The 16,490-nt window shown below is 43.0% G+C and overlaps 1 protein-coding gene across 2 annotated transcripts in view; it reads right to left on the reverse strand.

The window, feature by feature from the left end:
* ADAMTSL1 (ADAMTS like 1) overlaps positions 1-16,490 on the reverse strand; it is a 320,400-nt gene that overhangs the window by 44,521 nt on the left and 259,389 nt on the right. For both annotated transcript variants that reach the window (XM_039910787.1, XM_029055244.2), the window contains exons 20-22: positions 14,079-14,206; positions 7,827-7,955; positions 155-334 (exon numbers count right to left, since the gene is read on the reverse strand). In XM_039910787.1, coding sequence (XP_039766721.1) covers positions 155-334; positions 7,827-7,955; positions 14,079-14,206 — 437 coding nt within the window. The remainder of the gene's footprint in view (positions 1-154; positions 335-7,826; positions 7,956-14,078; positions 14,207-16,490) is intronic.

Consider the following 16,490-nt stretch of genomic DNA (forward strand, 5'->3'; position numbering starts at 1 on the left):
CCTGAACAATTTTTACTGCTCCATTCTTCATGCTCTTTAATTCTAGAAAAGGGAGAGCTGAGGAGGAGGTAAGACTGTGCTGTCAGCATTGCCTAGACAGCAGCCCTTCAACAAAAATCCTGGCCAGAGGCAGTTGGGAACATCAACAACTTACCTAGAATCAATAGGTAGGTGCTCTCAGTCACTTCGCCATGCAGATTGGTTGCCCTGCACGAGTACCGCCCCTCATCCAAAAAGGACACATTTGCAATCAGCAAGGAGCCATCATGTGAATGATGTGTGGGGATTGATTGGCTTTTATTCTTGAACCAAGTGACTTCTGCTTCAGGAACACCTTAAAGAAGAAATAAGGAAATACGAGCATCAAATTGTAGAGCAGGTAAACAAGGAAGCAATTGTACTTCCCAAACTAAACAGGTGGCTCAGTTTTTCGCCCTGCTAACCACTGCCTTCTTGGGGTCACTGAGAGCCTTCTCAGGGTCACTGAGAGCCCTTGGTTCCAGTTTGAGGAAGTCCTTTTAATGTCCCACTTTTTTTCCTACACTTTGATTTTTGTTGCAAGGACCAGTACTTGTAAGAAAGGTAGTGTGTAAATGTGATTAACCCAATTTTATGAAGGAGAAAACCTAGACTGAGGATTAAGTAACTTTCCCAAGTGTCAAGATGGTTCACTGGGAATGCTTTGAGTGGCTGGGCTATGTAAATAAATGCTGCAGAGGAGCACTGTGGTCAAGTGGAAAGAGCATGGGCCTGGGAGATGGAGGACCTGGGTTCTAATCCCAGTTGTGCCATTTGCCCATGTGACCTTGGGCAAGTCACTTCACTTCTCTGGATCTCAGTTCCCTCATCTGTGAAATGGGAATTCATTACCTGTTCTCTCCCTTACTTAGACTGTGAGCCTCATGTTGGATCTGATTATCTTGTATCTACCTCAGTGGTTGGCACATAGAAAGTGCTTAATAAATACCACAATTATTATTATTATCATTATCACCCCACCACTTAGTACAGTGCTTGGCACATAGTGAACGCTTAACAAAAAAATCAAAACTCAGTATCTCTCTCTCTATTCTGGGCCTGCTCATTAGCAATACTGAATAAAGAAGCAGTGCCACACCTATGTAAAGGAAGAGAAAGACAGTACACACATAGAGACACAAGCCGAGAGGAAAATAGAAAGAACAGAAAGACCATCACAGATATGGGACTAAACTAGAAAGATAGACCAACAGAGATGAAGGGAAGGGGAAAAAAATATAACAGGCACAGATATAGATTTATGAAGTGAGAGACTGAGGGAGAAATAAGCAGAGATGAGCATAGACAGAGAGAGTAACAGGAAAAAAGAAACACATGGAAAGTGAAAGATATAGATTGGAATGTAGAAAGAGGAAGAAACTAAGAAAGCTTCAAAGAGAGGCAAAAAATTCAAGAGAGAAAAATTGGTTGAGAAACACATTTTAAGAACACAAGCATTAAAATAAAATACATATTTTGACATTCTGTCAACACAAAGGTTCTAATCCTCACAGAGGAGGGAAAAAAAGGTAGCCACTAGAGTCACTGGGAGGAAAGGTTTGAGTAATATAAAAACTTTAGATGGGGAGTGAATTTCAGAGAAGTAGGTCACAGAACAAAATAATTATGGAAAACACTTTAATGTCTTGTTACAGAAGCATCACAAATAAACCTTCCAAAGCCATCCAGATGCCTAAGAATACTGTGAATGTTTCAAGGGTTCTTGTTAGAGAGAATGGTGAGCTACCCTCTCGCCCGTGATCATGTCACTTCTTTGTAGCAGGCTGAAGGGTTAAGGCATCCATTTCACTCTTTTAGGCCACCAGGGGACCTTGCAGACCACCGTAGAGGTGTAGCAGACTAAGAAACAGCTGCTCAACCTCAATGAGTAGCACTGACACATTCAGTGGCTTGTCAGGAGCTCAAAAAGGTAAATTGCCAGGGAGAAGATAAAGCACTAGGTAGTAAGGAGCCCAGTAAATCAGCCACAAAACCCGAAACTAGATGCTGATCCTCTGATCTCCACTCCCGGCAGCTGAATACCTTGTTTGCTGCTACTCTGGCTGTGTGGGACACCAAAGGCTTGCCAGTAGATAGGGAGGTAGGTAGGTAGTGTGTAAATGCGATTTGGAGGACCTTGGGTCATGACAACAATTGACCTCATTCTTGTACATTAGGCCGGAAGTATAAGCCTATCTTCAGACCACCAAAACTTGGGGTAAGAAGCTAGTCTTTTCAGGTCAGATTTAGAGGAAACCTCTGCTGTAGTGGGCCCCAATCTGCAAGCTTGCTAGTTGCCTCAGTACGATGCATGAAGGCTGAAGGAACCTGGAGACTTGCCTTTGCTCACTCTCCCTGAGGCAGGACTAGAATGCTTGGTTGGGACAAATAAGCAAGTTGATAACAAATTCAGTACTTCCCGCTTTATCCTGTTAGTTCCCAAAACAGAAGCCTTCTGTTTCTTGGGCAGTTCAAGCCAGCCTGTATCTTATATTTCTCCTCACCTTAAATAAAAGAAATGGTCTTCAACCCTTACCATGACCTTTCACAGATCCCAAAGCCCTTACTTTGGGTAACACCCATTTTGAGGGCTGCTGAATGGTGAGATTTACCCCCCACACACACACCACCACAGCCCCATTATTTTTGAGCCCACATGTGGTAGGATGCCTGAGTACACTGAGTTTATTCACCTGTTTTCAGGCAGCTGCTCTTGATTCAGAGTGTGGACCTTTCAGTGACTTACACCCAGGAACAGATACTTTTGGCTACTCCCTGAGTTTGGCAAGCCCCTGAAATCCCTTTTCCAACCACCTGGATGGGAGAATAATTCTTTTTCTAGTCAGACTAATCAGAATTAAATCAAAACCAGCTGTTCTCAGTAAATTGGTTGGGGGGGGGGGGGAGGAATGTATGAGGTGAGGTGTGGCCATATGAATTCCCTGAATCTCTCCCATCAGTGACTCTCACAAATCTGCCCTAATGGAATGCCTGGTGAATGCAAAGTGAGGGTGATCTGGCACACATTTCAGAAATGGGACAGGTGCAAGAGTGGGAGAAGTTGCCTTTTCTAAACAGTGCCACTAGGGAGAGCAAGAACACTGTGGCAAAATGTCCAATTTGCCTTCAGCCAGGGAGCTGGAGGGGGGCAGACCCATAAACCTATGCTGAAGGAGAATTTAGTTTTTAGTTCAATTAAATTAGTTCAGCTTAATTAAATAAATGAAATAATGGTTAGGGAATGAATAGCTCAGAAATAAGAGAAAATCTAAGGCCCCCTGCTCCTATTCTTTTTTTAAAATGGTATTTCTTAAGTCTATGTGCCAGGCACTGTATGCACTGTACTATGTGCTAATCAGGAGGGACACAGTCCCTATCCCACATGGGCCTCACAGACTTAATTCCCATTTTACAGTGTGGTAACTGAGGCACAGAGAAGTTAAGTGACTTCCCCAAGGTCACACAACAGACAACTGGTAGTGCCTGTATTAGAACCCAGGTCCTTCTGACTCCCAGGCCCAAGCTTCTTATTCTCTTCCATGTACCTGAGGAAGAGTGAAGTAGTATACAATTAGTACCATTTTCCCAAAGTGTGCCTTTTCACTCTTTTGAATATTTTAGATCCACCTATTCTCTGGGGTATCTCCCATCAATTACAGTGCAGGTGTTTGTGTTTCTGGGGTTGGAGTCTGGCTGCTTTCCAAAGTGATCATCATTTCTACAGCTGAACGATCTGGAAATTATCCCAGTTGCCCAAGCACAAAAATCTCAACTCTCTTGATTGGTCCAATGGCTAGGAGTAGCTAATACCATGCCACAACACTAATGGTTCTCATAATAACAATAATAGCATTTGTTAAGCATTTGTTCCAAGCACTGCACTAAGTGCTGGGGTAGGTACAAGATAATCAGGTCAGACACAATCCCCATCCCACATGGGACTCACAGTCTTAGGGCTCACAATCTACTTAAGCCAGGTAGTTTGGACTATCTCAGAGGGGGACAAGACTAGGGGCTAGAGAACCTAGGCTCGGGTTCCATCTTTACTACTGCCAGACTGCGTGACTCTCTCCGACTATTCCTTTGGATCTTGAACCACTATCTGTAGAATGGAGATCCTATATCTTAGGAATATTATCCAGATCAAATAGGCTGAAACTATCGGAAAATAGAGGTGCCTTGTCAATAAGAAGCAGTGTAGTCTGGTGGGCTTGGGAGTCTGTAGATCTGCATTCCAATTTCCCCACTTACCTGCTGTGTGACCTTGCTCAAATCCCTTAGCTTCTCTGTGCCTCAGGTTCTTGTTCTGTAAAACGGGGATTCAATACCTGTTCTCCTTCCCATGTAGACTGTGAGCTCTATGTGGGACAGGGGCTGTGTCCAACCTGATTATCTTGTTTCTACCTCAGTACTCAGTACAGTGCTTGGGACAAAGAACTTAAATACCATAATTAATATTATTGTCATTATTATTATTAGGTAGAATTTCTAGTTAAAAAAATTAAAGCCATTTCCACAGTAAAAAACCAAACTTTTTTCATTATCTCTCATTTCAAATACATGATCTTCTACAATTTATCAGCATCTGTCAACAGCAAGCATTTCTACTCTCACTTGGCAACAGCAGCAAGAGAAGATGCATTCTTCAGTGAATATTTCTTGGATATATTTATTAGGTAACTGCCCCAACCGGTTTTGATTTAAAAACCGTTTTTGACTGGTGCCAGAGCATACAGTGTAACACAAAAACAGGCTCGCATAATGAGCCTTTCCAAGTGGTGCTGCTGGCCCTCATATTCAAGGGAAAGCATGGTAGGTGTTATCACAAGAAACTGGTTGGCATTCATAATGCTTTTTGGAACAAAGTCCAGCTGTTCTAGGAGTAACTTTGATGCATCCCAAAGATATTCAGAAGAGAACAGGAAAAATAAAGTATCACAAACCTTTCAAGTTTTGGTCTTTTTCTTTCCAGAAATGCACCAAAGTAAAAGAGTGCAGCACTAACAGGCGCTTTGTGGCTGCCTCCACGAATACCTTAAATACTCATCTTGGCATGCTTTTAAATAGTTTTAGATATTTGATTTCTTAAAAGTACGGGGGAGCAGGGTGGCATAGTGCACAGGCCTGAAAGTCAGAGGACCTGTCTTCTAATCCTGACTCTGCTGCTTGTCTGCTGTATGACCTTGGGCAAGTCACTTCTCTACACCTCAGTTTTCTCATCTGTAAAATGGGGATTTAATACCGGTTCTCCCTCCTACTTAGACTGTGAGCCCCATGTGGGACCTGATTATCTTGTGTCTAACTCAATGCTTAATACAGTGCTTGACACATAGTAAGCACTTAACGAATACCATATTAAATAAATATTAAATAAATATTAAATAAATACCATGTTTATCATTAAAGGCTAAGCTGATTTTACCAATCAGCATTGGTAGGCAGTCCCAGCTAACCCAACTGTGGTGAGCAGAATTTCGGAAACCTTAGAAGGCTTGGGGGTGGGTTCATAGAGGAACAGTGAGTGGGAAAGGGGAAAACGGAAAAATAAAAAAGGCATATAAGAAGATGGGAAAGAAGAATGAGTGGGAGGGCAAAAAGAGGGAAGAAGAAGAACAGGGACAAGAGGGAAAAGGGAATGAAGAACATGGATGAGGGGAAAAGGGGGAAGAATAGGGAGAGGGAAAGGGATAGGGGAGAGGAGAGAGAGGCAAGAGAGCAGATCACTCTCTGCTGTCACTGCTGCTGAACTCTACCACTCAGAACTAAGCAAGTAGCTGCAGGTAGGACAGATGGGCAACAACTAGAACAGTCTAGGACAGTCTAGCCTACGAGAGACCAGTTGAGCTGGCTCAAGGCTGGCCAGGTGAGTGGCAGTAGAGAACAAGGGCCTTGGCTCAATTGGAAGCTTTGGACTTGAGGGCTGTAACTATAGCTCTGTAATCTAGACCGCTGTGGTCTAGGCCTATGGGGCTTTGCCCAAACCCCACCTTGGTTGGAGTTGGTTTGTATGAGCTCATTTTTATTCATTTGCTCAGAAATCGGAAGCCCTTCTGCTCCTGTACTTTCTATTTTCAGTACTCTGTGACCTATTGGAATGATAAATCTAGAAATATTTGTATGAGCACAGGGCTTTCAGAGTTCATCTCTGTTGGCATCCTGTTTGCGTATTTCTCTCGCTATAAATTTAAATTTGTTATGTTGCAGGAAATCACTTTTGCTGAGTCTATTATAATGTGACAGAAAAGATGATAGAAAATGTGACCTCCAAATAGAATAAATAGAAGTCTTGATAAATGAAATAGAGTCCAGAGCTCGGTCTTTGCCCAGCATCTGATCTCTCGGTGGGCTTCCATCAAAAAAAAAAAAAAAAAAGAGGAAGGAAATTTATTTGTGGTAGTTTTCCCCCTTTGTTTCATATCATATCGACACAGGTGGTGATGCAGGTGTTGGTGGGATAGGACAATGAAATTTTCCTCCCATTGTTGCTTAAAAAAGAACAAGGAATTAGCCTGAATACAAGGAGTCAAAGCATGATGTGACCATAGAATTAGTTTGTTGAATCTCCCTTTGGCTAACAGGAAGGTGAGACTTATTTTTTCATAATTCTCAGAGAAAATGTATTAGCTGGGGTTGGTATAGTTGCTGGGTTCAGCCTTTCATTTGAATTTTCTTGCTCCTTGCTCACCAGCATGATGAGCTCATACCAGAGTGGAGAGTTGACAGTGGAGGGGAAGGTACGCCATGCCAGTTAACATAAAAATTTCTGTACAGTTACTTATTACTATTATTAGGGAAGCACCATGGTATAGTGGATAAAGCATAGGCCTGGGAGTCAGAAGGTCATGGGTTCTAATCCTGGCTCTGCTACTTGTCTGCTGTGTGACCTTAGGCAAGTCACTTCACGTCTCTGTGCCTCCATTACCTCATCTGTAAAATGGAGATTGGGACTGTGTCCAAACTGATTTGCTTGTACCCACCTCAGTGCTTAGTACAGTGCTTGGCACAGAGTAAGCACTTAACAAATACCACAGTTATTACTATTATTATATTTTTGAAGCACTAGCTCTCTGTCAAGCACTGTTCTAAGCTCTGGGTAGATACAAGTTAATCAGGTCAGAAAGAGTCCCTGTCCCACAGTGGCACTCATAATCTAAGTAAGACTGAGTGATCATTATGGTATTTATTAAGCACTATTAACAGGTGTGGTTAGTGCCAATGGTGAGATTACTAGTAATTACAATAATCAAATAGAATAATAAAAAAATAAAAATATCCATCTGCAACACTTTTACTAGCTTCCCAAATTTTCACCATCCCTTCCCCACAAACCTTTCCTTGAGTTTTTTAAGGTAATTTCCTAACCATGGGTTTCAAGGACATCAATCTAATCACCCCTCTTTAACATGCCTCACGTTGACTGCCACCTCTGCTTCAGTCAGTCTGACTTTCTTATCATTCTCAGGGTTAATCTTCCTTCTGGTACTTCAAGCCTGGCACCTTCCATCCCATTACTCAAATTTCAGTTTAAAGCCCAGCTCCTCTATGATACTTTCCCAGTGGGAAAAGGAAATAAGGATCGTGCTGGGACCCTAACCCCCAGTTTTGCTTCCCTCTGCCATTGTGCCAGAGACAGCATTAATAGTAATTACAGTCTATACAGAACATTTCAGTTAAAGCAAGTCAAACTTTGTTTCTAATCTTTTCCCATGTGCAATGCCAAAATTTTCAATGGCATCTCCTCAAGGAGAGGAGATGTGTGATGAGCCTTAGGAGTCCGAGTAACCGAATGAAGATAAACGGTCTCTCACCTGCTACCTGGCAGAGAATGGTCACATTTGTCCCCTGGACTGTTTTGATGGTGCTTCCCACATCAACAGTGACAGCAGGCAAGTCAGTGTTGACCAAAGTCATTCTGGATGTCTTCACTAATGGCTTTCCTGTAGATAAGAAGCAATGCCAGACTTCACAGGAAGAAGACAGTAGACATCTATAGTGCTGGGGAATGGAAACACCACCAACTGTTGAGGTCCAATGATCAGGGCTGTAGCCAAGGATGACCTTGGAAATGCTTCACCAGAAGTTTTTCTTATCATATCAATGTTACAATAACCAGCAGTTTGGGTATGGAAGAAGGACACATGGGAGAATGGAAGAAGAGCTTAGGGGGATTACTAGGCCTTGAAAATGTGATAAGGGTGCAAATTATATGCCAAACAATATGCACGTAGGTATCTCTTAAAAGGTGAATAACAGCTCAAGTGTCTTAGTAGTACAACTGCAGCACTGATGCCAACAACCAAGCAGCACATAGTGACTATCCAATTATTTGAGAAATCCAGTGAAAAGGGGAATGGGAAATGTGACTGGAACTGCAATGAATTACTCCAACTCTGGGGAGCATGCTTATCCAGGTCAGGTTTCTAAGTCTTCCAGGGACTAAATATGCGACCGAGATCCCGAGAAAAGGAGACAGACACAATAATAGCACAGGAAATATGGGATAATGTTCACTGAATTTCTTCAGACTTCATCACACTCTCCAGCTTCTGGATTTATGGTTCCTGTCAGAAAAAATTTTGTAATAAGGGAAATGAAGCAACCCTTGGGGAGATGGAGCTACATTTGCACAAAGGGCAGTAGAGAGGTTGTGATCCTATGCTTACTGGCCAGAGTTCCCCAGTGCTTACAGATGAAGGACAATGGAGTGCTATCCATCTTCTGATCCCTCACAAATGAGAAGGCCTAGAAAACTAGACACTACAGCTCCAGATTGACGTTTGACTTTCAGTGGGAGTGAATAATAGTAGGGACCAATACACAGAAAGATGCCTTTCATATGTGTTTAGGGTTGAAGGTTTACTGCAGGCCTCAGATGCTCACCTGGGATTCCCATTAAAATATAAAGGCTGAAGGGGACATATGAACACAAAGTTCACTTTCAAAACAAAGAAAAACACACACACACACACAAAACTGAAGCCAGTAGAAAGGTGGAGGAAAAGGGAGTTGAAGATGAGGAATTTTTTTCAAGCTGCACTGAAGTTCTTTTCACTTGCCAGTGGGATTTGCCTCAAATGTTTTTGCATGAATGAAGCACAAATGTCACAGGAAAAAGAAAGGTTTGGTCTCCCTTGCTTGAGTGATCTGGGGGAGTCAGACCACTTGGCTCTCTGAGACACTGCCAGGCTTCCCTGGTAGGTTTGATTCATTCCCAGGTGCAAGGGGTGACTTGTGTGCAGAAGAGGAAAGATATTTAGAGGTGGGAAGTGATGGGAATGAACCAGTTGTGGAGGAGGGCCTCGTCAAGAGGGAGGACCCCAAGTTTTGCAGGAGCCTAGACCTCCAACAGACACAAGAGCTCTTGACTAGCTTTAGATGGGAGTCTCTGAGGGACCAGGAAGAGAAAATGAAACAAAAAGAGGAAGAAGGTGGACAGTATTCTTTGGTTTGACTTGGTTGCAGAGGTGGGCTAATATTTGGGGTAATTTAGAAGGGACTTTTCAATCTTTGTACCAGTGTTTTTAAAACCCATCAGCATGATCTCGGTGAGAAGGAAGTAAATTGCCTCCCTCTCAGGACATTAGAGCATGGGAAAAGCTCATTCACTACAGCAATTCAGGGGATAAAAATCTTTGCTTCTCCACAACCTCTACTGAATGGGTCTACAGAGCATTAGAGGAGGTGGGCCAGTGTTAGCTATTGGTGAGATGTTGTTTCTTCAGCCTAGTCCTCCAAGATGTAAAATTCTTCACTAATTAAAATGGCTGAAAAGTGAAACATCAAGAAAAGCTTGCAAAACTGTATGGGCTTTATTGTAACTTCTAAGTCATGAGGAAAAATAAAAGAAGAGTCCTAAAAAGCAATTGCATTTTATTTTCCCAGAGAGGTTTCTGTGATCTCTTCATCAGAGACAATATCTGCCGACTATTGAACCTATAAAAAGGTTAAACCTATATAAACCTATATAAAACCTATAACCAAACCACACCCCAAATGGAGACAGTCTTCCCTTTTGTGCAAAACTCATCCACTCAGACCTATACTTTCTCTTTTCAGTGAGCTAGGCTATCCTACCTCACCTCTGTCCCCGCCCCCCCTCCCCCCATGCCCCACCCATTTCCTCTTGCTAATGCTTATTTAGTGACCGGAGTAACCATTTCTCTATTGTGATCTTTTATGATCACCATCAATAAAAGTTTTTCCTCCTACCTTTTACCTCATCTCTGATTCTCACCAGAGAACCTTTCACTTGCATTTGCAAGTAGAGTTGAACCCTCATTTCAGATTAAATTACTTTTACTTGTAAATACCATTTACTTTCAGAATTATGCCTCTATATTGGCTTTTAACACGTTGTGTACATTCAGCTACTTATTTTGATTGCTCAATCTGTAAATATTTTAAGCCTGTCTCCCCCACTAGAGTGTAAGCTCCTGGTGGCCAAGGAATTGATCATTCATATTTATTGAGGGCTTACTGTGTGCAGAGAGAGTACAATATAATGGAGAAGCAGCGTGGCGCAGTGGAAAGAGCACGGGCTTTGGAGTCAGGGTTCATGAGATCGAATCCCAGCTCTGCCACTTGTCAGCTGTGTGACTGTGGGCTAGTCACTTAACTTCTCTATGCCTCAGTTCCCTCATCTGTAAAATGGGGATTAAGACTGTGAGCCCCACGTGGGACAACCTGATTCCCCTGTGTCTACCCCAGCGCTTAGAACAGTGCTCTGCACATAGTAAGCGCTTAACAAATACCAACTTTATAGAGTTGGTAGTCACATTCCCTGCCCATAATGAGCTTACAGTCTAGAAGGAAAGTGTCAATTGCTTGTTTTGTACTTCTCAAGCACTGAATATAGTGCATTGTACCCATTATACTAGTTGCCAGGAAGAGTCTAGTTTACTATGCCACTAAAAAGTACTTGAGAACATAGGACAAAAAATGCTCTGGTAATATAAAGAATCATCATTCAATCCAACAGTGGTATTTATTGAGCACTTACTATTTGTAGAGCACTGTACCAGGCACTTGAGAGAATTCAACAGAGTTGGTACCCATATTACCTGTCTACAAGAAGCTTACAGTCTAGAGAGGGAGACAGACGTTGAAATGAATTATGGCTATGTACATAAGAACTGTGGGGCCGAGGCTGGGGTGACTATCAAGTGCCAAAAGGGTTCAGGTCCAAGTGCCTAGTCTGTGACATTAGTATGTGAGTTGGGGACTGTAAGCTCCTTGAGAGCAGGGATCATGCCTACCAACTGTACTGTCTCTCCCAAATGCTTAGTACAGTGCTCTGTATAAAATAAATGCTCAATAAATACTATTGATTGATTGATTGATTGATTGGCAGCATGGCCTGCTAGGGAAGGGCACAGGACTGGGAGTCAGAAGACTTGGGTTTCTAATCCCAACTCCACCTTTTGCCTGCCAGTAATCTGATGATCTTGCATTTACTCTAGCACTTAGCACAGGGCATGGCACATAGTAAGCACTGAATAAATACAATTATTATTAGTGTTAGAAATTCCTGCACATGTATAAGGAGTTTCTCCGCTATTAACATCTGGTCCTACCTAAGCACTGGGGAGAGAGAGTAGGTTGGGTGAAAAATTTGAAGGAGGAAGAGGGGGCTAGGGAAAGACCTGGCTTTGGAAGCTGGAAAGATGCTGAGACTCTGTTCGGACCTTTTGCTTCTCCTTTCCCAAGCTCTCCTAGGTTTGCTGTCTCCAGTGACTGCCTCGTCAATTGTTTGATTATTACAATTGCCTTGGTGTGTGATCCATGTGCAATTGTGCCATACATTTCCTTTCGCCCAATGTCTGAAGACACTGACACTTAGCTGGAACCATGTGGAGTTCTTGACTGCAAGCAAGAATATCGTTTGGCCTCCACTGGCCAAGTCTGGGGCCTTTGCTATTCAGATTCTACCCAAGCTTCAGACAGGCAACTATGAAGATCAGGCACATTCAAATGCTCCTCTAGTTGTTAACAAATTTGCCAGGGTAAAATGGGGACTTGCAACATGGGATTGGAAGGTGATCATCAAGTGAGCTGGGTTGGAAAAGATAAAGAATCCACTTGGAAATTTGGGACAAGGGTCTCACTGGGCCCTCCCTATGTGGATGGCAGTGAAGAGCTCTAGTATGGTAGGTGGAGCAAAATTTGAGACCCTCCACAGCCAATGGGAGAACACAATCTGGCTGCAGATAAACTAAATCAGTCACTGTTCCCACATCGATCCATCAATCAATGGTATTTACTGAGTGCTTTCTGTGTGCCAAGCACTTTACTAAGCGCTTGAGAGAAAGTACAATATAACAGAGTTGGTTAGCTGTGATCCCTGCCCACAAGGAGCTTACAGTCCACTGGGGACAGGCATATGGTCCCAGGCACTGTTCATGAAGAAGGAAAACTGCTAAAGCAGGGATAAATTGTTTAACATGTTAATATGACTTTTTAAGATGAAGAACATCTGACTAAAAGAGCTGAAGGCTAACTTGGGGTGGGATTTGAAGAACATGAGCCTGGGTCATCATGATTTGTATTCTTGATTTGCATGTGCAAATATGATTTTTGCTAAAGCAAAACTACTAACACACTTCTAAGGGCTTACATTGTATAAACCGGATGACTTCTCCAATTCAATTAAACTAACATTTGCAAATTTCCAAGCACAGTACCCACCCTCTCTGAGATTTGAGGCTTTCCCAATTATACTCTAGGGCTCTTCCTTCTCCTCCACGTTCCTAAAGTCCCCTCTGGCTGCTTTGTCTCTCTTCCCTGGCTCCAAACCTGCTGGTATTCTCCAATAACGTCCCTTCAAAGAGTTGAAGGCAAGCCTGATGTTACAATTCACTTGCTTTATTACAGACAGCTTTCCTTTAATTGAATTGAATTCTGGGGAACAAAGGATATTTAGTCTGGTATAGAGCTGACCCATGTCTAGATAAATATAAACAAGAAAGGTAATCCTGTAAGAGCCATTTTTGGCCAGTAATTGGAAGAATGTCAACAGTACCCTCCCTATGGCTGGTTGGAGGGGATGGATAATGTAACTAGAATGGTACAGACCATCTGGATACTGCATGAAGTGAGGCAAAGGAGAGTGTCACTGGAAGAAGTTAAGAGAAAGGCAAACCTAAAACCATTTATACACACAAGTACACACACACGCGCGCACTTCATTAAAAATTGAGACTAAGCTATTCTGGGTTCCCTATTTCACTGTTGACTTTCACGCTCCTTGGCATGTCTACAGCTAAATTTATTTTCCCAGATTCAGTGCTTGGTTTACCAAGCATGGCACTGGCAACCCTGTCTCTGCACACTAACAGATAGGTGTTTCTCTCATTGAAAATCTCTTCCTTCAAGCCCCAACCTAGTGAACGTGCCTACTCTGCTTCCTGTATATGTAGTCTTCAGATAAGTCAGTCAGAATAAAATGAGTTCACTGAACGGGAAACAAGGTAGGGGTTTTCCACATCTGCTGATTGTACTCTCCCAAGCACTTAGTACAGTGCACTGCACACAGAAAACACCCAATAAACACCACTGATTGATTGTCAATGTGATGTGAATAGCATTGAAACAACAAAACCCACCAAATTTGAGAAACAAAAAGAAAAACCTCTCACTTTGGTAATCTCCTAAATATCAAAACTACAGACAGCAATTTGGACACATTGTTCCCTTAGGCTACAGTTTCCTCAAGTAAGCATCTGGAGGAATCCTGCCCCTTCTAGCTTCCTAGCTAAAGCTAAGGAATAGGTTAGAAGTGGAAATTGAAACAAAAGAAATAAACACTACTGTGGATTTTGAGTGAAATTGAATATTCAAAAGCACTGTGAAGGTCTGGAGGGGGAAGGCTGCCTTCTTCTGGATGTAGAAAGGCCCTAGCCCATTCCCTCCATTCACCCACATACCCTGAAGGTCTTTTTTTCTTTATTATTGTAAAATTCAAAAACAGGAGCCCATCACCCCTTCTGGCTTTTAGCAGGAACTGCTGCATGAGATTTGTTTAATGTGGTACTTGTCTGATGCACTCCTGACAGCTGGGTTACCTGCTAAAGTGACGGCAATGGAGACAGAGTCATATCCCAAAGGATTAGTAGCGTTGCAGGTATAGAAGCCCACGTCATCTTCAACAGGTGCTAAGATCTGCAAAGAATCATCCGGCTGCAAAAGTATCCTAGGGAAATGGAAAAAAAAAAGGTCAAGCCAGGTCTGGTCAGCCGTGCACCTGCTCCTTGGCACTTGAGACCCAAGGCAGCAGTCACAAGAGAATGCATTCAAGAGGTCAACATCAGAACTGAGACAGACCAACCACAATGAACTCAGACACAGGTTTCCTTTAGCATGGCGGCTGTAGTCATCTAAAAGGATTTCATTTAAATGGAAACCACAAAGACAAATAGTCCCTTCTCTGCCTTTTCCATTCAATTATTTGAATTACAAACCCAATCCCAATCCATTAGGAATCATGCCAATGCAGATCTCACATCCACTGTGGGCAGGGAGCATCTGTGGTAGTTCCCAAGTGCTTAGTACAATGCTTTTCATTTAGGACATATCATCACTACTACTACTAGTGGCGCTCATGATTCCATTTGTCCAGAAAACCATTGATGATCTCCAGTGAATTGAGCAGAAAAGTCTCAGATCTCTCCCTAAATGCTGTAGCTTCGCAATTAGCTCAATTCAGGTCTGTCAAATGCCTCCTTCATCTCCCTGTTCTCCCTCCCTTCCCAACCTTCTTTTTCTTATTGTTATTAATATTACTGTTATGAAGAAAATATTGGGGGAAAGAGATGGAAACTTTTGATTAAAGTTAGGATTTTGGAATATCTGAGAATTAATTTCATGCTCCATCCCAGACTCCCATTTCCATGGATAACTGACTTTTCTTAAAAATGATATTTGTCAAGTGCTCACTATATGCCAGGAACCATACTGAGCACTGGGGTAGATTAAGGATTATTGGGTTGGACACAGTCTCTGTCCCACATAGGGCTCACAGTCCTAATCCCCATTTTACAGATTAGATAACTGAGTCACAGAGAAGTGAAGTAACTTGCCCAAGGTCACACAGCAAACAAGTGGAGGAGTTGGGATTTGAATCCAGGTCCTCTGACTCCAAGGCTTGTGCTCTTTCCACTAGGCCATGCTGCTTCTCTGAAAGTTTAATGAATTGTACTAAAATTCATTCCAATATGATCATACTAATTGATTTTCCATGGAATAACTTTTTCCCAGGATTTGTTATGTAATGATAGTAATAACGATTTGGAGTGAAAGACAACACTGTAACAAACTGAAGTATTTGACTTCTATAATAAGTGCAGAGTCAATCAATCAATGGTATTTATTGAGCACTTACTGTGTGCAGAGCACTGTACTAGGCCCTTGGGAAAGTAGAGTTGGTAGTCACAATCCCTGCCCACAAGAAGCTTTACAGTCTACAGGGAGAGACATACATTAAACTAAATTAGAGATTGGCCAGATATGGATACAGAAGATGGTGATAGGTCAGTTCCTGCCTTATAATTTCAATTAGGCAGCAACAAACCTGGCACTATGCCAGAGGGTGGCTTAGCAGGATATATACACCAATCTATGGCAAGGGGGTGTCCCAGGTGACCCTAGGGTACCGACCATCTCGAGGTCAAATGCTACCTCGTGACCTCCTGAGCCAGCAGGCGGAACTTGGAAGTGAGGGTGGGACACCACCCCCACAACCGAAACTGCTAGATTGACAGCCCAAGCTGGGAATACAGAAGGTGCCCCTCACCCCTGTGCCAATCAAATTAGGAATGGAGGAGGGGGGAGGGCAGAGATTGGATAAACTGAGGCCAGAAGCTGGAATGGCCTAAGGGCACAGGTGATAAATACCTGCTGCCTCTAACCTTCTGCGCAGAGGAACTGGACTTGCAGCAGCCGGCTGCAGGTCGCCTCTGTCCAGAGCGTGAGAAGGCCGCTCTGCCTGCACCGAGTGAGGAGCCGTGGGATGGGTGAGTGTCCTGTCCTGCTGAGTACTCATGGGGTTGGAAGGCAGATGCTTCACCATGGGTATGTAACATTTAAATGGATTTGATGTCTAAGTGGGTGCCTCCCCAGGGGGATGTGAACAGGGTGGGAGCTAGCCGCCTCACCGAGTGCGAGTAGCACATAAGTGGATTTGATGTCTAAGTAGGTGCCTCCCGAGTGGGACATGAACAGGGTGGGAGCTAGCCGCCTCACCAAGTGCCAGGACCATAAGTGGGTAAAGCATAACTGGGTTTAACGCATGACTGTATTTAACTCATATGTGTATGTAACTCGTTAGTGTTTACCGCATAAGTGTATTTAATGCAAAGGTGGATTCCTCCTGGGTGAGGGGAGCACATGGTGGGAGCCAGTTGCCTCACCACGTTGTGAGTAAATCATAAGTGGGCTCGGGTGTCTGTCCACATGCGAGTAACATACCAGTGCATTCC

This window comes from Ornithorhynchus anatinus, chromosome X5 (genome assembly GCF_004115215.2).
Source record: "Ornithorhynchus anatinus isolate Pmale09 chromosome X5, mOrnAna1.pri.v4, whole genome shotgun sequence".
Classification (NCBI taxonomy): Eukaryota; Metazoa; Chordata; class Mammalia; order Monotremata; family Ornithorhynchidae; genus Ornithorhynchus; species Ornithorhynchus anatinus.